Raw genomic sequence first — 15,644 nt, forward strand, 5'->3', positions numbered from 1 at the left:
CTGGCTTTACACTTGTTTTTATTCATTCACTAAGTGGGGTTTTCCCCCCTCTCTTCCACTTCTTATTCCATCATCTCTTTCCATCTCCTTTGTCTAAAAATTTTCTAATTCATTCTAATTTTGCTGCATGGCTAATAGCAGCCTGTTTCTTCACTGATGTTTATTTTTGTACAGCCATCTTTTCACAGAATCATCAAGGCCAGAAGAGACATTCAAAATCATCTAGTCCAACCACTGACCTAGAAACACCATAATCACCACAACCATACCCCAAGTGGCACATGCAGACACTTCTTGACACTTCCAGGCATTCCAGAGATGTTGCCCCCACCACCTCCCTGGGCAGCCCATTCCAATGCTTACTTGCTTTTTCTGTGAAAAAAAAAATTCAAATGTCTAAGCTAAACCTCCCCTAGCAAAACCTAAGGCCATTTTCTCTCATCCTTTCACTTGAGACATGGCACAAGAGACCAACCCCCAGCTAGATACAACCTCCTTTCAGGTTGTTGTGGAGAGCAATAAGGTCACCCCTGAGCCTCCTTTTATCTAGGCTAAACAACCCCAGTTCCTCATAGGACTTGTGCTCCAGACCCTTCACCAGCTCCACTGCCCTTCTCTGGACACACTCCAGCTCCACAATGTCCTTCTTGACATGAGGGGCACAAAACTGACCACAGGATTCAAGGTGTGACCTCCCCAGGGCTCAGTAGAGGTGGACAATTACTGCTCTGGACCTGCTGGCCACACTATTCTTGATAGGAGCCAAGACTGCATGTTGATTTATTGCTTCTTTTCTTTCTGCTGTTCCTAAATTTTTCTGTTCCAGTAAGATTTCTTCTGGCATTTTTTAATGTGTGCTTCTACTGTCGTGCTCTAAGCTTTAGTGAATTTGACTTCAGCTGCTTTCCTTCAACTCCACAATGATTCCTTCAATCTGTTATTTCCATACACACCTTCTTTTCCTCACATTTTTTAGCTGATTTTTCTCTCAGTTTTTGCCACATTTTTTCACATTTTTTTTCTAATCCCAGATCTCTACTCACCATATTTTATTTAGGAACAACTAATAATTCAGTGAACTAAACTCCAGGTCAAATTTAACTGACTAGACAGCAGACACCTCTTCTCCAGAACCTCCCAGGTTTGCCCCCACTAAACTCAAGATCACTTGAAGGACATTCCTTGATCTCCTGAATCTAGGACTAAGGAAGGGATGAGAAGTAAACAGCAGGGATGCCAAACAGCTGCATGGAAAGAGCACTAAAGAGCAAAAGCCATAGTCATAGAATGGGCTGAGCTGGAAAGGACCTTTAAAAACCATCTAATTCCAACTCCCCTTCCATGGGCAGGGATGCCTTTCACTGGATCAAAGTTCTCAAAGTCTCATCCAACTCGGCCTTGAACACTTCCAGGGATGGGGCATCCACAGCTTCTCTGGGCAACTTGTTCCAATATTTTAACACCCTTATAGTAGATAATTTCTTCCCAATACCTACTCTAAACCTGCCCTCTTACAGTTTAAAGCCATTATGCCTTGTCCTATCACTCCAGGCCATTGTCAGAAGTCCCCCTCCAGCTCTCCTGTAGGCTTCCTGTTAAGTACTGCAAGGTCCTACAAAGTCTCCCCAGAGACTCATGCAGAGAATGAGTCTTTTGTTCTTCAGGTTGAACAACCCCAACTGTCTCAGCCAGTTTTCATATCCGAGGTGCTCCACCCCTCTGATCATTCCCATGGTCCTCCCCTGGATTTGCTCCAACAGCTCCATGTCCTTCTTGTTTTGGAGGTCCTAAGGCTGAACACAGTATAACGGGTGGTGTCTCATGAGAGCTGAGTAGAGCAGAAGAAAAATGGAAGAATCTACATTTTGAAAAACCACACATTTAGGAAACAGATCCAAGAGAAGATAGTAGCATGAAAGAGGAAGAATTAAAAACAGAAATACAATGCACTTTCTTAGTACAAACTGTTCATTACTTGGTGATTACTGTCCAAAACCCCTGAAACTGTTTGTTCCAAAAAGATAGGACGCCACATTGCAGGCCTTTCACAACCAATTTTTTTCTTCTGTTGAGATGGCTGTACTTAAGTTTCATCCCTGAGACATAGTTATAAACAAAAAGATTGCCAGTGTCTCAGTGCAAAACTCCAAGTACCAAAATGTTGGCTCATTACAGGTAAGGAAGTCTCCATTCTCACACATATAAGGCAGTACTAAAGACTTTCCAAGCACTGCTTGTAATTTTTAAAACTATTTATAAATATCTTCCTTATACATGTAATAGAAGACTACCTACATACAGAAAACAAACCAACCCCTCTGAATTCCTTGCTACCAAATGCATATTATGGAAATTGGGTCAACAGGACTGAAATTACTCCAAGGTAAGCAAAGAACATTTATTTTTTGAAAATGTCTTTTATTTGCTTTGCTAAGTAAGAATTTAGAACTCAATTCTGATTTTAACTGAGCATACAGTCAGTTAGCTCAATTAAAACAGTAAGAGCTGCTTACCTTCACTGCAAATACAAAAACTCACACAGAAAACCAGAAATGTGACTGCAAAATGATGGGACCAGAGGTATTTCAACCTTTTTTTTTGTTTCTTCCTCCAATGTAAAAAATCCCAAATAATTTATTTAGAAATTTATTTTTAAGGTTTTGTTTTATTTTTACAAATAAATAAATAAATGAAAAAGAGGCACTATTTCAATCACTAGCTAACCTAACAGGTGCAGTTAGTGTTTCATAGGAATGGGTTGACATCTACCAGTTTAAAGGCCATGTGAAAGCTGCTATCTTTTTTGTATTTACATCAGAAAACACTCAGGATCTTTATGCCAGAGAAAACTGATAAAGGTTGCAGTTTGGGGTTTTTTTTCCCCCCCAAATAAGATCATTTTGGTCTGAAAGTACTTTTTTAAACTTTCACGAACAACAGAGTAATGTTATCTTCTCAAGCATCTTTCAAGAACCAAGAAAACTGGAATTATAACACGTAAAGATTCCCTTAAGGACAATTAATTCACTCATCTATTCAGTAAGTTACATTTGCCACAAAAAATCTGCAGCACAGTCAATATCACTCCAATCTTGCACTGAAAGCTTATTGTGCAATAGCCTGTTCCATTCTAGAAGGATCTGGATTTTTCAGTTCTTCTAAACATTTGCTTTTCAATAAGCAGTGATCATGTTTAAAAATGTTTTCCACTGTTTCAGTATTAAGGAATATCTGTCTTCTATCATCCCTACAAGTTGCCTCCTGTAAAGACAGCTTGGGGAAAAAGGCTATAACAAAACAACAGTCAGAAACTCTTGGCAAGCCATAAAACACAGAGAGCACCACTGGTACTGAAAACATACTCTACCTCAGCAATACCCCTGATAGGAACACAGCAAATAGGGATGTCCCCTAATAGTTATGTAAGCAAGTTTTTTTCCCAAAAGTATCCTGAATAAAATTAATGAGGCAACAACATAACACCAACTCTATGACACTGTTTCAAAAACATAACACAAATAAAATAAATAATTCTCAACACATTTCAAAACAGAGGAATGCACACTCCGTTCTAATACATGTTTTAGTAAAATTCCACCGATGTGTCATCTATCATGAAAAATTATTTTGCAGTGAAGCATTTCCAACAGAAAAGTATTATAAACCAGTTTACAAGTTCTGCTGTTAGTTAACAAGTAAGATCAGCAGATGAGGGTGACCATCTCCTACAGAAGGGAAACTCCCGCTACAATTTCCTGGGAGGACATGGGTGCTGGTATTTTGTTTGTTTGGCATTTTGGAGTGGAGGGTTTACAATGATCAGTGGAAAGCATGCAAGTCTTTCTCTCACTCTGTGACTACCAGGAACCTCTGCAGCTGCATATCTGTGGAGGAAAGGTTTCTTCCTTTTGCCAAAAGCCACAAGCTTGCACAGCCTTCCATATTCTGTGGATCTCCACCTACCTCTCAACTGAGGAACATTTTTAGCTGCTTGGTGAAGTTAGGGATCTGGCTCTCCTGTCTGAAGTGCTTCTGTGAACATCGTGTCAGTATCTTTTATTCCCTCAAAATACACTGCTCTGTCACTATTAACGAGTCAGAAGCAGTAAAGCAATCAGCTTTCAGCCTTCTTTAGACCTGTACCTACCTATGTGCTCTCACCCCTGCTGCAAAGGCTACCACAGCTTATACAACATCATACTCTACTTAAGTTTTGTATTCCAATACATTCCTACCACTTCTCTCTCCCCTGACAAGGTGTCCTACAACACAGTGGCAAGAATTCTGGGAAATGGGAGGCAGAAGCCTAGAATGTCAATTTGACCTCAGTCTCCAGGCAAATGCATCTAACAGGGAACTGCCACATAAAAAGCTGCCACAGCCACCTCCTTCAGCCATATTTTAAGCAGGAATTGTGACTGTATTTTATGAGTGGGAAAGTTCTGCTGCTAACACACACCTATTAAGCAACCCCCTCAGAGAATTAGAGGTCAGGCTACTGGGAACCACAAGGAAGCAGCAGTAGAAACTGTATCAGTTACTTAGCCAGAGCAGCTGGGATTCTACCACAGGACAGATCTAAGAAATGTTTGACTACTAAGAGCTGCGTAACAAGTGGCTAGTGAGTTCACAGGTTTTGTATCACAATGACCTATATGCCCAAGCCTTCATTCAGGTCTGACCGCAGTCACTCTTCTGTCTGTTGTATGACACACCCATTTACCAGAAATAATTGCAACTGGCATCTAAATGGAAAATCCACATAATTTTCAACAAGTTTAAGCTTTCAGAGATTTTTTTGAAGGACTATGAACCCAAATTACAATTTTTTAATTGAGGAAAAGTTTCTAGCACAAAACATTCCTTTGCTTCTTGAGAATAAGACTTGTAAAACTAGTTTAATAATTTTAGGGGTTTTTTTCCTCCACTCCCTGGAAAAAAGAAAAAATATTCAATGATACTGCTATTATAATCATGGAATATTCTGAGTTGAACAGGATCCATCAGGATCATCAAGTCCAACTCCTGACCCCGTATAGGACACCCCAAGAATCACACCATGTGCCTGAGAGCATTGCTCAAACACTTCCCATTAGTCCATTCCAGCAGAATTATACTTTATTTCTGTTTTTAGCAAAACAAAGAAAATCCACATTAAACTAGCATTCTGCAACAGCTCTCAAAAGCAGAATTGACAACAGTATTTAAAAAAAAATTCCCAACTTTATTACCAGTCAGAGAAAATGGCCTGAGAACCAATACAGATCTGTAAACATCTATCATCTCTATACATATAAACATAGTACTATACGTAGTACTATATATAGAACTTGGGCACCAAGCAAACCATTTTACTGGGGGCACAGTAAACCTGCCTGACTGGAAATGCATCTGTGAAGTATCAATACCTAGGCTACAGACTGAAAACAGCCCACAATTTTTTTTACGAAATTCCTACCAAAATTAGGATATAAGTTGTTATAAAACACATTTCACCAGCTGAAGGATTTAGGCCTTTCTAAGAGTTTTAAGCACCAGTCCAGAGCTATCCAAGCATACACTTCATATTACAGAGAACACTGACTTACAGTATCAAACAATCCCTTACCCTGGATGCTGAAATCACTATCAAATAATGAATAAACCAACTCATGAATTCTTCTATCAACATTCTACAGCATGGTGTATGTCCCACTGTAATCAAAAATGCCATTATGTATAATAAGACAGGAAAGTAAGTGCTGCAACCAAACCTGTTGCCTGACAGCTGAATGATTAAACCATCACTTGCCTCAGGCAATCTCCAGTTCGCCAACTTTGCTGGAGTTATTCTGCTCAAAAGAGTCATCTGTTGGGGGGGAGAGGGGGGAGGGGGAGAACAGGGAAGGAAACCTGCTGTCCCAAGGATTATATTCTTATATTCTTATGTCTGATTAGAAGGAAGAATGTGTTTAAGAATTATACTGACTAAATCTAAAATGTTCATGCCTTCTAGGGCAAAAAGTAATAAAACAAAACCTGATTACTTTTCTTCATTCTAGCTGTCAAATGCCACCTCATGACTTCTCTGTCCTTGTCTTTTAATACATTCATTACCAACCACAAACTGTCTAGAAGCTTCACCAAAGATTGAAGCAACAGTTAGAAATCCAGAATAAACCCAAACTGCACTAAGAGATAACTTCTTTTCCAGCCCAATGCAGATAGCCAATATAAATTCAACAGGGCAAAAAGGAGAAGAAGGGAGCATGTTAGTGAAAAAGAAGAAAGAGAACAACCACAAGTACTGTTGGTGCACTGGAAAGCCCTAACACTAAGTCTTGCTGAAAAACCACAAGGGGAATGTGAGGAAGCTGGTCTGAACACTAGTCTCTCCACTGACATATGAAAAGGCTTCTACACAAAAACAAGTAAAACCCCGGCAACCGAACAAAAGAGGTAATATTTCCATCATTCCCACTCTCTCCTCTACTAAACACTAAACCTCCTAAAGTTAAGTTCCTCCCAACTCTCCTATGTTCTTCATTTTCTTTCCTCCTTCCAGGTACATACCAGAGTCTCTGTTCAGAGCATGCACAGGCACACCAAGCAAAGCTGGATAAATGTTGTTTATTACTAGACTGTATAATGTATGTTGGGGCAGAAGTACAGACCTCTTTTTGTTCCAAATCCCAATTTTATCTGGGCACAATTCCCTATTTGTGAAAAAAATATGGTTTTAGTTATTTTCTGTCATGGCTCCCAGAGGCCTCTAAGCATGGGTACTTATAAATAAAAACATATTATTGTTTCTTATTTTGTCCTTGAGCAGGGAAACAAAAGGCAGAAGGAAACAAAACATGAAACTAAACACAACAGCAATTAAATAAGAAATTTGTCATAAATATTTTGTGTCTCTAGGAAGGAAATGAAATCTCTCTTCCCTAGTTTACAAAGTTGATTTCTCCAACCCTCTTGTTTGCAATGTTCTGTTATTCAACTGTATAAAAGAGCACTTTTAAGATACTAATTTTGGTTTATTATAACCAAATCACGCAAACATCCAGAAAGTGCCTACTTTGCCTCTAAAGGTCTATTGGAAAAAGCAACCAATCTCCAAAATCTTGTGTCTTTGTTGAGTACAAAGAAGCACAAAATCTGTGGCTGCCTTTCAGAGACAGCAAGGATTTTATGTCCCTTCCTGGTGACGTTTATTTAGGAAACTTGCTATTGCTCCTATTTCAGCCAATAGCACAACTATCATAGAACCAGAGGACCAGCTACAGTGGACATGATTTATAGTCATTTTTAGCTGAGAGATGCAGAGTTCCCATTCTTGAATTATTTCTAGTTTTTAATGTAAAAAATGGAAATATTGGGTGCCTAATTCAAAATACTTGCTAAAATTTCATGTAAGTTCTGAAACCAAACCTGTGGCCTAACAGCTGAATGATTAAGCCATCACTTGTCACAAGGCAAACTACCTCCAGTTTGCTGGCTTTGCTTTGCTGCAGTTACAGGGCTCAAGACAGTCATCTATGGGACAGGAGGGAGGGGAAGGGGAATAATCCCAAGATTATTCTTGCTTAAGAAGAAAGAAGAATGGGATTAAGACATATACTGACCAAATGTGAAGATGTAGAAAGGCAACTCCCTAACTACAGTTGTTCCTGGAATCAATTAAAAATTGAAAATAACAGTACATTTTAAAAGCAATGTCCCCAGCAGACAAATAAGACACAGATTAAGAGATTGCAATGCAAACCCAATGCCACTCTTCTGATCTGTTTGGCCTAGCAACAGGAATTTCCTCTCAGCACATATAAAAACTGCATGGATAGTGTGGTGCAATTTTGTAAACTACTTACACAGAACTTACTTCTCAAGACTGATTTGGCAAGCTGCATAGAAACTGCACTAAACCCCAATTCCAGATACTTCCACCCTAAAAATTAATTCCAAATTTTTTCATACTATCTTTCCCCCATTCTTTTCAATCACACAGCTGAGAACTCTAAAGGAAAAACAAAATAAAACCCAAAACAAACCACAAAAAGCCAAATAAGCAACATCTACAAAACTCCCTTTTCCTTCCAACTTCCTGTACACACACAAAAAGCTTCTGCTTTGCACTTCCAAATAATCTTGAGCAAATTACATCAGCTATCTAAATGCAAACACAAATGCAGCAACACTATAAAGTTATTTATCTGGCACTGAATTCCACTCTTGAGATATTAGCTCTCTATATTGCACACACACACACACACACAGCTTTCTACAGTCCCCCCCGCCACTGCCTGGAGTTAAATATTACATTGTGCCTCATGAAATCAGGCAGCTGCAGCCTGAGTTAGAGACAACTATTGACGCTGCCTAATCATGCAAATAATTCTATTAAAATTCATGGACCTCAATCTGCAGTAGTCTTCAGCCAAACAATGAGCATATCAGCTAGTAAGTATGTAAATTAACTATTTTTAAAATGTGTATTTATAGATATTTCAGTATAAGTTATATTTTTATACATAAAAACATTCACAATTCTTTCTTCTCCTTGTTACGTACTCCCTCACACGCTGCCAAAATCAATTAAAACTTTTTAGTTAGGTTTCAACAATCTTTTGATCATTGCCTGACATCAACCATTGTTGAATTACATTCCAAAAATGTCCAAATAATTACTTGCTTAAAAAATACAGATCTCCTAAGTGATCATGAGTTACAAAACTATCTTGCAGGAAAATATATTAGTGATTGCTGACCCCAAAGAGAGTCATGATACATTCCCAGGACCACTGACATTGAAACAGCAGCCTCTCACATAATCACACCAGTTTAGCTCCAAGAAACTTGTTCAAATGTATGTGGGACAGGAGACAAAGATAAAAGCAGTACAATTTACAGAAGGACAATTTGAGAGTCCTCTAGAGAAACTTAGCAAAGCACCAAAACCAGGCTTCTGCTTTAAATCTCCCACTATAGTAAACTTTTTCTCTGCAAATTATAGAGTGCTTAGAGACACAAAAACCCCTCTCTCCCTGTTTTAACCACAGAACTTGACACTTAAAAGCCTTTCATGATACTGTCATTCAACATGAGAAAACACACTATTAGAAGAAAGCAAATTAACAACATACGTTTCATGGTCCCATCTTCCTCTTCATCATCATCACTGTTGATTACCATGGTCCCCAAGTCTGATTCTAACATGGTGCTGTTGTGCTCAATCATTGTCTGAGCGCCTTCACTCATCGTACTGGTGGCTCTCATGGTACCAGCACTCTCTGAATTGGTCTTCACCATGGTGTGAGAATCCAACTCATCTTCATCCTATGGGGAAACATTTGCCAGAACACAGCAGAGCATTAAAACAAAACAAAGGTAAGATACAATCACTTATTGATTAGTATTTTATCTTTATGTGACCTAGTTGTACTCCTGGACTCCTGGGTTTAAAGCTTTAAAAGAAATAACAAAATAAAAAAATCTTCCATATAAAGAAAAACAAAAACTCTTCTCTCTCTCACAGATGCATAGCAGGGTAAGGATAACATGGCCCACACACTCACTTTGCATTAGCATTCAGGTTTGAGTTATCTTTGTGATTTTCATGACCCACTTTATCTCTCTGGGTTCCAAAAATCACTAACACAATTCACAGAAAGAGATTTTGCGGTTCTGCAAGGGACTGTCACAAAGGGTGCTCACCACCCTTGACTTAGGAGCATGTCCAGCATCTGACATTACATACAGAGCCCAGATGATAGGATCATGTTCAATTTAGCTATTATACAATCTCCAACAGAATTTTTAAAGTCCCCCTCAGAAACAAAATATCAACTTGACTTACTTCAAGTGTTTACTTCCATTTTAAAATCTTTGATACAAATAAGAGTAAATAACTTGTTAATACTACACATAAAAATAGCCTTTGAGCACACACTTACCCACTAAGTGTGGGGGAGATAATATCAAGGAGATAGACAGTAACATTTTGAATTGGTAACAGTAATGGGCCAGCAATTTGAAACAGAGCACTAATGGAAATCCAGTTAATGAAACATGAAATACATATGGAATATCAATATTTGAAAACACTAATGGGAAATCCCACTGGTTTCCAAAATCTGATTTAGATTATACACACAACATCACAGTGTTTCAGGAGAAATGTGATGGACTGTGACTATACACATTTTCTATTTGAATAAAATCTATTACTCAAGGTAAAAAAAATTATTCTCATTTGTTGATTAAATGTAAGCAATAATACCCATCACTATGAAGTTACTCTACACGAAATTGTTGTATTTTAAATACAAATGCTACTTTCACGAGTTCTATAACCTTATATGCTTCCATTTCCTCTATTGTGTCAAAATTTCATTTGAGTTCCTTGATAAATGAATTTTATAATTTTATCCCTGATTAGCAAAATATTCTAGCTACATAGTTTGGAAGACTATTACATATATATATATATATATATATTTTTTTTTTTTTTTTTATTTTTTTTTTTTACCCCTTACAAATAACATGTTGCTACATAGAACCACAAAATTCTTTCGTTTGGAAAAAAGCCCTAAAATCATCAATCCAGCACTGCCAAGGCCACCATTAAATCATGCCCCTAAATGCCACATCTACAAGACTTTTAAATACATTCAGGGTAATATGTAACATTAAAACAAGTCTTCACCCACTAACAAATTTCCCCTTTTTCCTAAATCTTTGCATTACTTTTTAGATTTTAAATGTTAAACTACAAAGTGACTTGTAAGTGCAGGGCCTGGGGAGAACAGAGGCAGAATGCCAGAAAAAGTAAAGCCCAGACTCAAACCCCTGCAAGGTCTGGCACTTTCCGTTTCTCAGTGAACTCATTCCCTGGCATGGCAGACAATCTGCCTCTCGCACAGACACACATGCACAAGCTGCATGGTCTGAGTGCCTGTTCCACTAAGGGCTGGTCTAGGTAGATATGGAAAATTGAGTGCAGTAATACCAGCTGCTGAAAATTACTCTATTACATCTCAACTAAGAGATACAAAAACAGATTTAATTTTGATAGTCCAGCTAACAGCATACCATAATGAAGCCAAGATACAGACCTAAACAGATTTAAATTAAAATTCCAAATGCCAAAAAGAATTATTTTCCAGATTATAATTTTTAAAAATACTTGCGTTCTTACGTTCTTATTTGTATTCTTGCAGCGGTTTTTTTTTTTTTTTTTTTAGTTGCATTCTATTTAGTTCCCTACCCTTAAAAAAATTGTGATATTCCCAAAGATACAGACAATTTACAGTTACAGCACTAGGCAACTGTGGCAGTGAAAAAATGAGAATATTTTGGTACTGCTCCTCCTGGTGGCAACTTCAATTTTCTTTACTATCTTCCACCAAATGTCACTGTTCACCCCAGTATTTTCTATGAATTGCATTTTTCCCCTTCTAAATAGGGCACTCAGACAAAAAGTAGTTTCTCTGAGTTTAAGGCACAGTTACATTTGATTTACAAGACCAGACTGACTAATATCAATATCCATATTAATACACACATGCAGCGCATATGGCCTTAAACTTACCTAAGCTGAAATAAGAAATTAAACACTTTCCTGGAGCTCAAAAGTTTTATTGTAGAATTATGGGGAAAAGTGATGGCTAACAATATGAACAAGTATGAAATGGAGTCCTAAATTACCATTTTCATAACTTCGGCTCAATTACAAAAATATCTTTTATTTCTTCAGTCAAATCGACTACCTAGACTTGGCCCAAAGAATGGCATTTCATTTTCCAGTCTAAGAGTGCCCAAAGCCTTTGTCTTAGTATTATCTCTCAGCAAAGAGAACAGTTATCTTTTAGCCCCTAGGAGAATAAGGATCACAGAAGCCGACCTTAGTACGAGAAGAATATCTGTCACAAAAAGCTGTCACCAATTTTGAATTTCCTTATATCAGGAATGATGTACAGAGAAGAGAAATATCAAACTTCTCGTGGCCTGTGCACATCCCAGAATATTTAATTTTGGAGCTAACGCAGATTGCTTCCAGAGCTGTCATTCTAGTATTTCTCACAAATATGAGATTTAGCTAATATGGCAGTAGACTACATTGGTTTTGAAAAGGTAACTTAATAAAAATATGTAGTGGATCAAAGTTATGGACATGCACATTTACAGGAGAGATGAAAGTGATTCCTTCATACAAATTCTGATTCATGATTTACAGTATATAAATATTGGTGTAGAACTTGTGATCTGTTGTTAAAAAAGGTAAACACACTGATTAAATAAAAACAAACACAATCTCAATTTTAACCAGGAAAAAAAAGAGAAGTATTAAAGCTGAAGTGTCATGTTCTCATACTGTTTATGAAAACAGATACAAGAATCAAAAAATAAAAACAACTAACTCTGGAGTTAAACTATCTGCTCCTCTTCTGTGTACAACTAATAAATAACCAAACTTTTATTTAGGGGTTTTAGTTACACCACTGTACAGCAACAGAAGGTGAGGCACAAGAGAGAACTCTAAAATCTCTTTAAATACTACAGAAATAACAACAGACTACAGAAACTCTGAATAACATCATAATGTAAAGTACAAGTAAAGTACCAGCAATAACCTGCAATCCTATACAACTAACTCTCCAGATCTCCTTATTTACCAGAATGATGCTATTAACAAAATCAACCCTTAGAGCATAAAAACGCAATCATAGAGGTTTGATTATCAGGATAGAAAATTTAAAAAGACTTCAGCAGAAACCACACACAAGACTTCATGATATACTTGCAAAATAAAAGATCTCATCACACAAGAAGTTTTCTCAGAGAAGTTGGCCTTGCAGACCATACCTGAGTCTACGTCAGTACAGAAGTGAATGAGCCGAAGTGATAAAGATTAAAGGATTTTTCTGTTGCCTTTTAAACATCAGTAAGGGTGAAGACTGATAAGAAACTAAACGAGAGAAGCAAATACGGCAGCAGCTACCTTTAAAATCTCTCTGCCTGTGGTTTGGCATGTTAAAAGAACACTAGAGGGCAGCAAAGACAGCCAGCTCGGCTGCGAGGTATTAAAGGAAGATTTATTTACATGCTGGCAAAATTTAGTATCCTGTAAAATAATTTCATTTACTATTAACACCTCATCATCACCTTTGAAAAATGTAGCTGTAGTCACAGCTATCTTTTTTTAAAGCACTGCAGTAGCTACATAAACACACAATATAGTTTGGTCAAGCACAAGGATTTTGTAAAAGCTCCCAAAGTACAAAGCCAAACTTCAACCTGAGTATATGATTAATATTGAGCACACAAAGCTTAGACCCATCAGTAAAACAGATAAAAACTTAACTTTCAGCTCACAGTCAAATCCCATGGCATTCAACAGACATCACAAAGCAGCACTTCAGCACATTTTCTACCTCCAGGTAATGATGCCTTGCTGCATTGCATGCTTGTACCTCTCCATGTTTATTCTTCCCATAACCTGTTTCTGGCTCCACACTGCTGTGGATTTTAACAATATGCTATATTTCTAACTTCAGGACACCTAATGGACTTCAATCAAATCTAATTAACACATATGTCAAGTGTTCTTTGGCATGAAGAAAAAATGGCAGGGAAAGAGACTTTCATACAAAATTACATGAAAATATATAGACAAATATAGCTACAACATATACATGCAAACACATGAAAGAAGCATGAAAGCAAACCTAAAAACCTTCAGAAAAGTACAGCACAGAGTAACTCATCTGATTCCCTAGTTCCTTTACAACAACACTATAAATATTGTAAAAATATAAAGAAATAATATAGCAATTATTTCTTAGTCTCAAAATACAGATGCCAACTTTTCATAATTAATATAGGATTAACCAAATAACCCTTTGTATGAATGAATATAGAATTCTAAATATAGGAACAACTGATTATTGACAGTTGGCTTTAGTGTTGACAATTTTTAACCATCAAGTGCCCAAGAAGAAAAAAAGGGATCACTGAAGTAGTAATTCCTTGATTTAATACTCTAAAAGACTTCAACATTTCTCACATCATAGCGACATTAAAATGTACAAGAAAATATACAGAGAGCTGCTTGTTAGCTCACTCCTTTAAAGGTCCACAGAAACAAATATTTAGACATGTTTTCTGTAAGCTGCCAGGCAACGAGTTACTTTACATTCCCATAATATAGCTGCCCAGCCTCAGCATCCACTTCACATCACACTTCCAAAAATGCACAAGAAGAGATTGGTCATGCCTCATAATGCCTAAACTAACATTTAAACTTTGATATTGGGATTAACCTTTTGTAGAACACAACACTTGTGATTTTTGCTTAATTAAAAAAAGCTGTATAACTACCTCAGCACCTATCAAAACATGCCAGATTGTCACAAGGCATTCTCATCACATGAGCAGCTCTCATAACAGGCATAAAATCAATTCTGAGCACACGATTTATAATGATATATCTCTCAGGAAGGATACAGACATGAAGACTGTATTCAACCTGGACATTTATTTACAGGTCTATAATACAAAGTTTTGAACAGTAAAAAATATTTACAGTACCATTTACAATTTCTCATGCTATAAAATGTTCACAGATGGCGGTGAAAAGGAAAAATAGAAATCAATTTTAGGAGGGATGTGACTCTTCCTCACTTGAAGGACAACTGAATTGACCCGGAAAATTAAGTACATAATTGTGAAAACTTTGCATCTGATTACTTCTCCAATCCACACAATCCATTCTACTTTCAGTTATGTAAGTCACTTTTAGCTTGAGTGCCCATTACTATAGAGTAAGTGACTTTAAGAAGTTATTAAAGCACAAAAACGTATTCAAATGTAACTGTTAGGGTTAAACAGGTTTCCTAACATAAGAAACTTCACAGAACACTTTACACCTTCCTTCTTGATGGGTCTCAAATCATGTACTAGGGAGTTACAAGCAGAATTCTTCACAATTTACATAGGAAATTCTTGGGGGTTAGATAAATAAATTCAAGCCCCTGACAGGTTAACTGAAACCATTCTTTTTCAACAGTATATGGACTCAATTCACTGCCCATGAGAGAACTTTAACCTCAACAGACTCTACTTAACACTAACACCAATATTTGCTCTTGCTTTTAGATGTTGTTAAATATATATTTCTCAAAGTTCTAGTCTGTTTCTACAGGGAGGTCTTTACAATAGTATGATTGGGAAAAGAATCCATTTTTGAGGTGTTATTTTTCAAAACCAAAGTGCCAGGTGGCCATTACTTTGCAACTGAACATGACACCAATTCTAGACACAATCTAAAACCATTTATAGATATTAAGATATGAAGAAACACATGCATTACTTACTGTCACTACTACTACATAAGGTAACACAGGGACTGTGGTTAGTTCTTTCTAGGATTGTTGCCATCACTGCAACAAGACCTGTATTATCATTTGAACTACAGGATCATGTAGTCATGTAAACCACATACAAGCAACCCTGTATTTCTTATGGGGTTCTGTGAAACTGATATATAAGGAAGAGGAACATGCAAGGGTTATTTATCTCTATCCCTGAATGCTGGACTGCTGACATCATCCACTACCAAACTGTATAGCAACTATACCGAACTGGCAGTTGTATTATCTGCTTTCCCT

The 15,644-nt window shown here is 37.2% G+C and overlaps 1 protein-coding gene across 3 annotated transcripts in view; it reads right to left on the bottom strand.

Annotated features, from left to right (window-relative positions):
- STK3 (serine/threonine kinase 3) overlaps window positions 1–15,644 on the bottom strand; it is a 130,174-nt gene that overhangs the window by 51,864 nt on the left and 62,666 nt on the right. For all 3 annotated transcript variants that reach the window (XM_030234620.2, XM_030234618.2, XM_009087113.4), the window contains exon 9: window positions 9,120–9,312. In XM_030234620.2, coding sequence (XP_030090480.1) covers window positions 9,120–9,312 — 193 coding nt within the window. The remainder of the gene's footprint in view (window positions 1–9,119; window positions 9,313–15,644) is intronic.

Source organism: Serinus canaria, chromosome 2 (genome assembly GCF_022539315.1).
Source record: "Serinus canaria isolate serCan28SL12 chromosome 2, serCan2020, whole genome shotgun sequence".
Taxonomy (NCBI): domain Eukaryota; kingdom Metazoa; phylum Chordata; class Aves; order Passeriformes; family Fringillidae; genus Serinus; species Serinus canaria.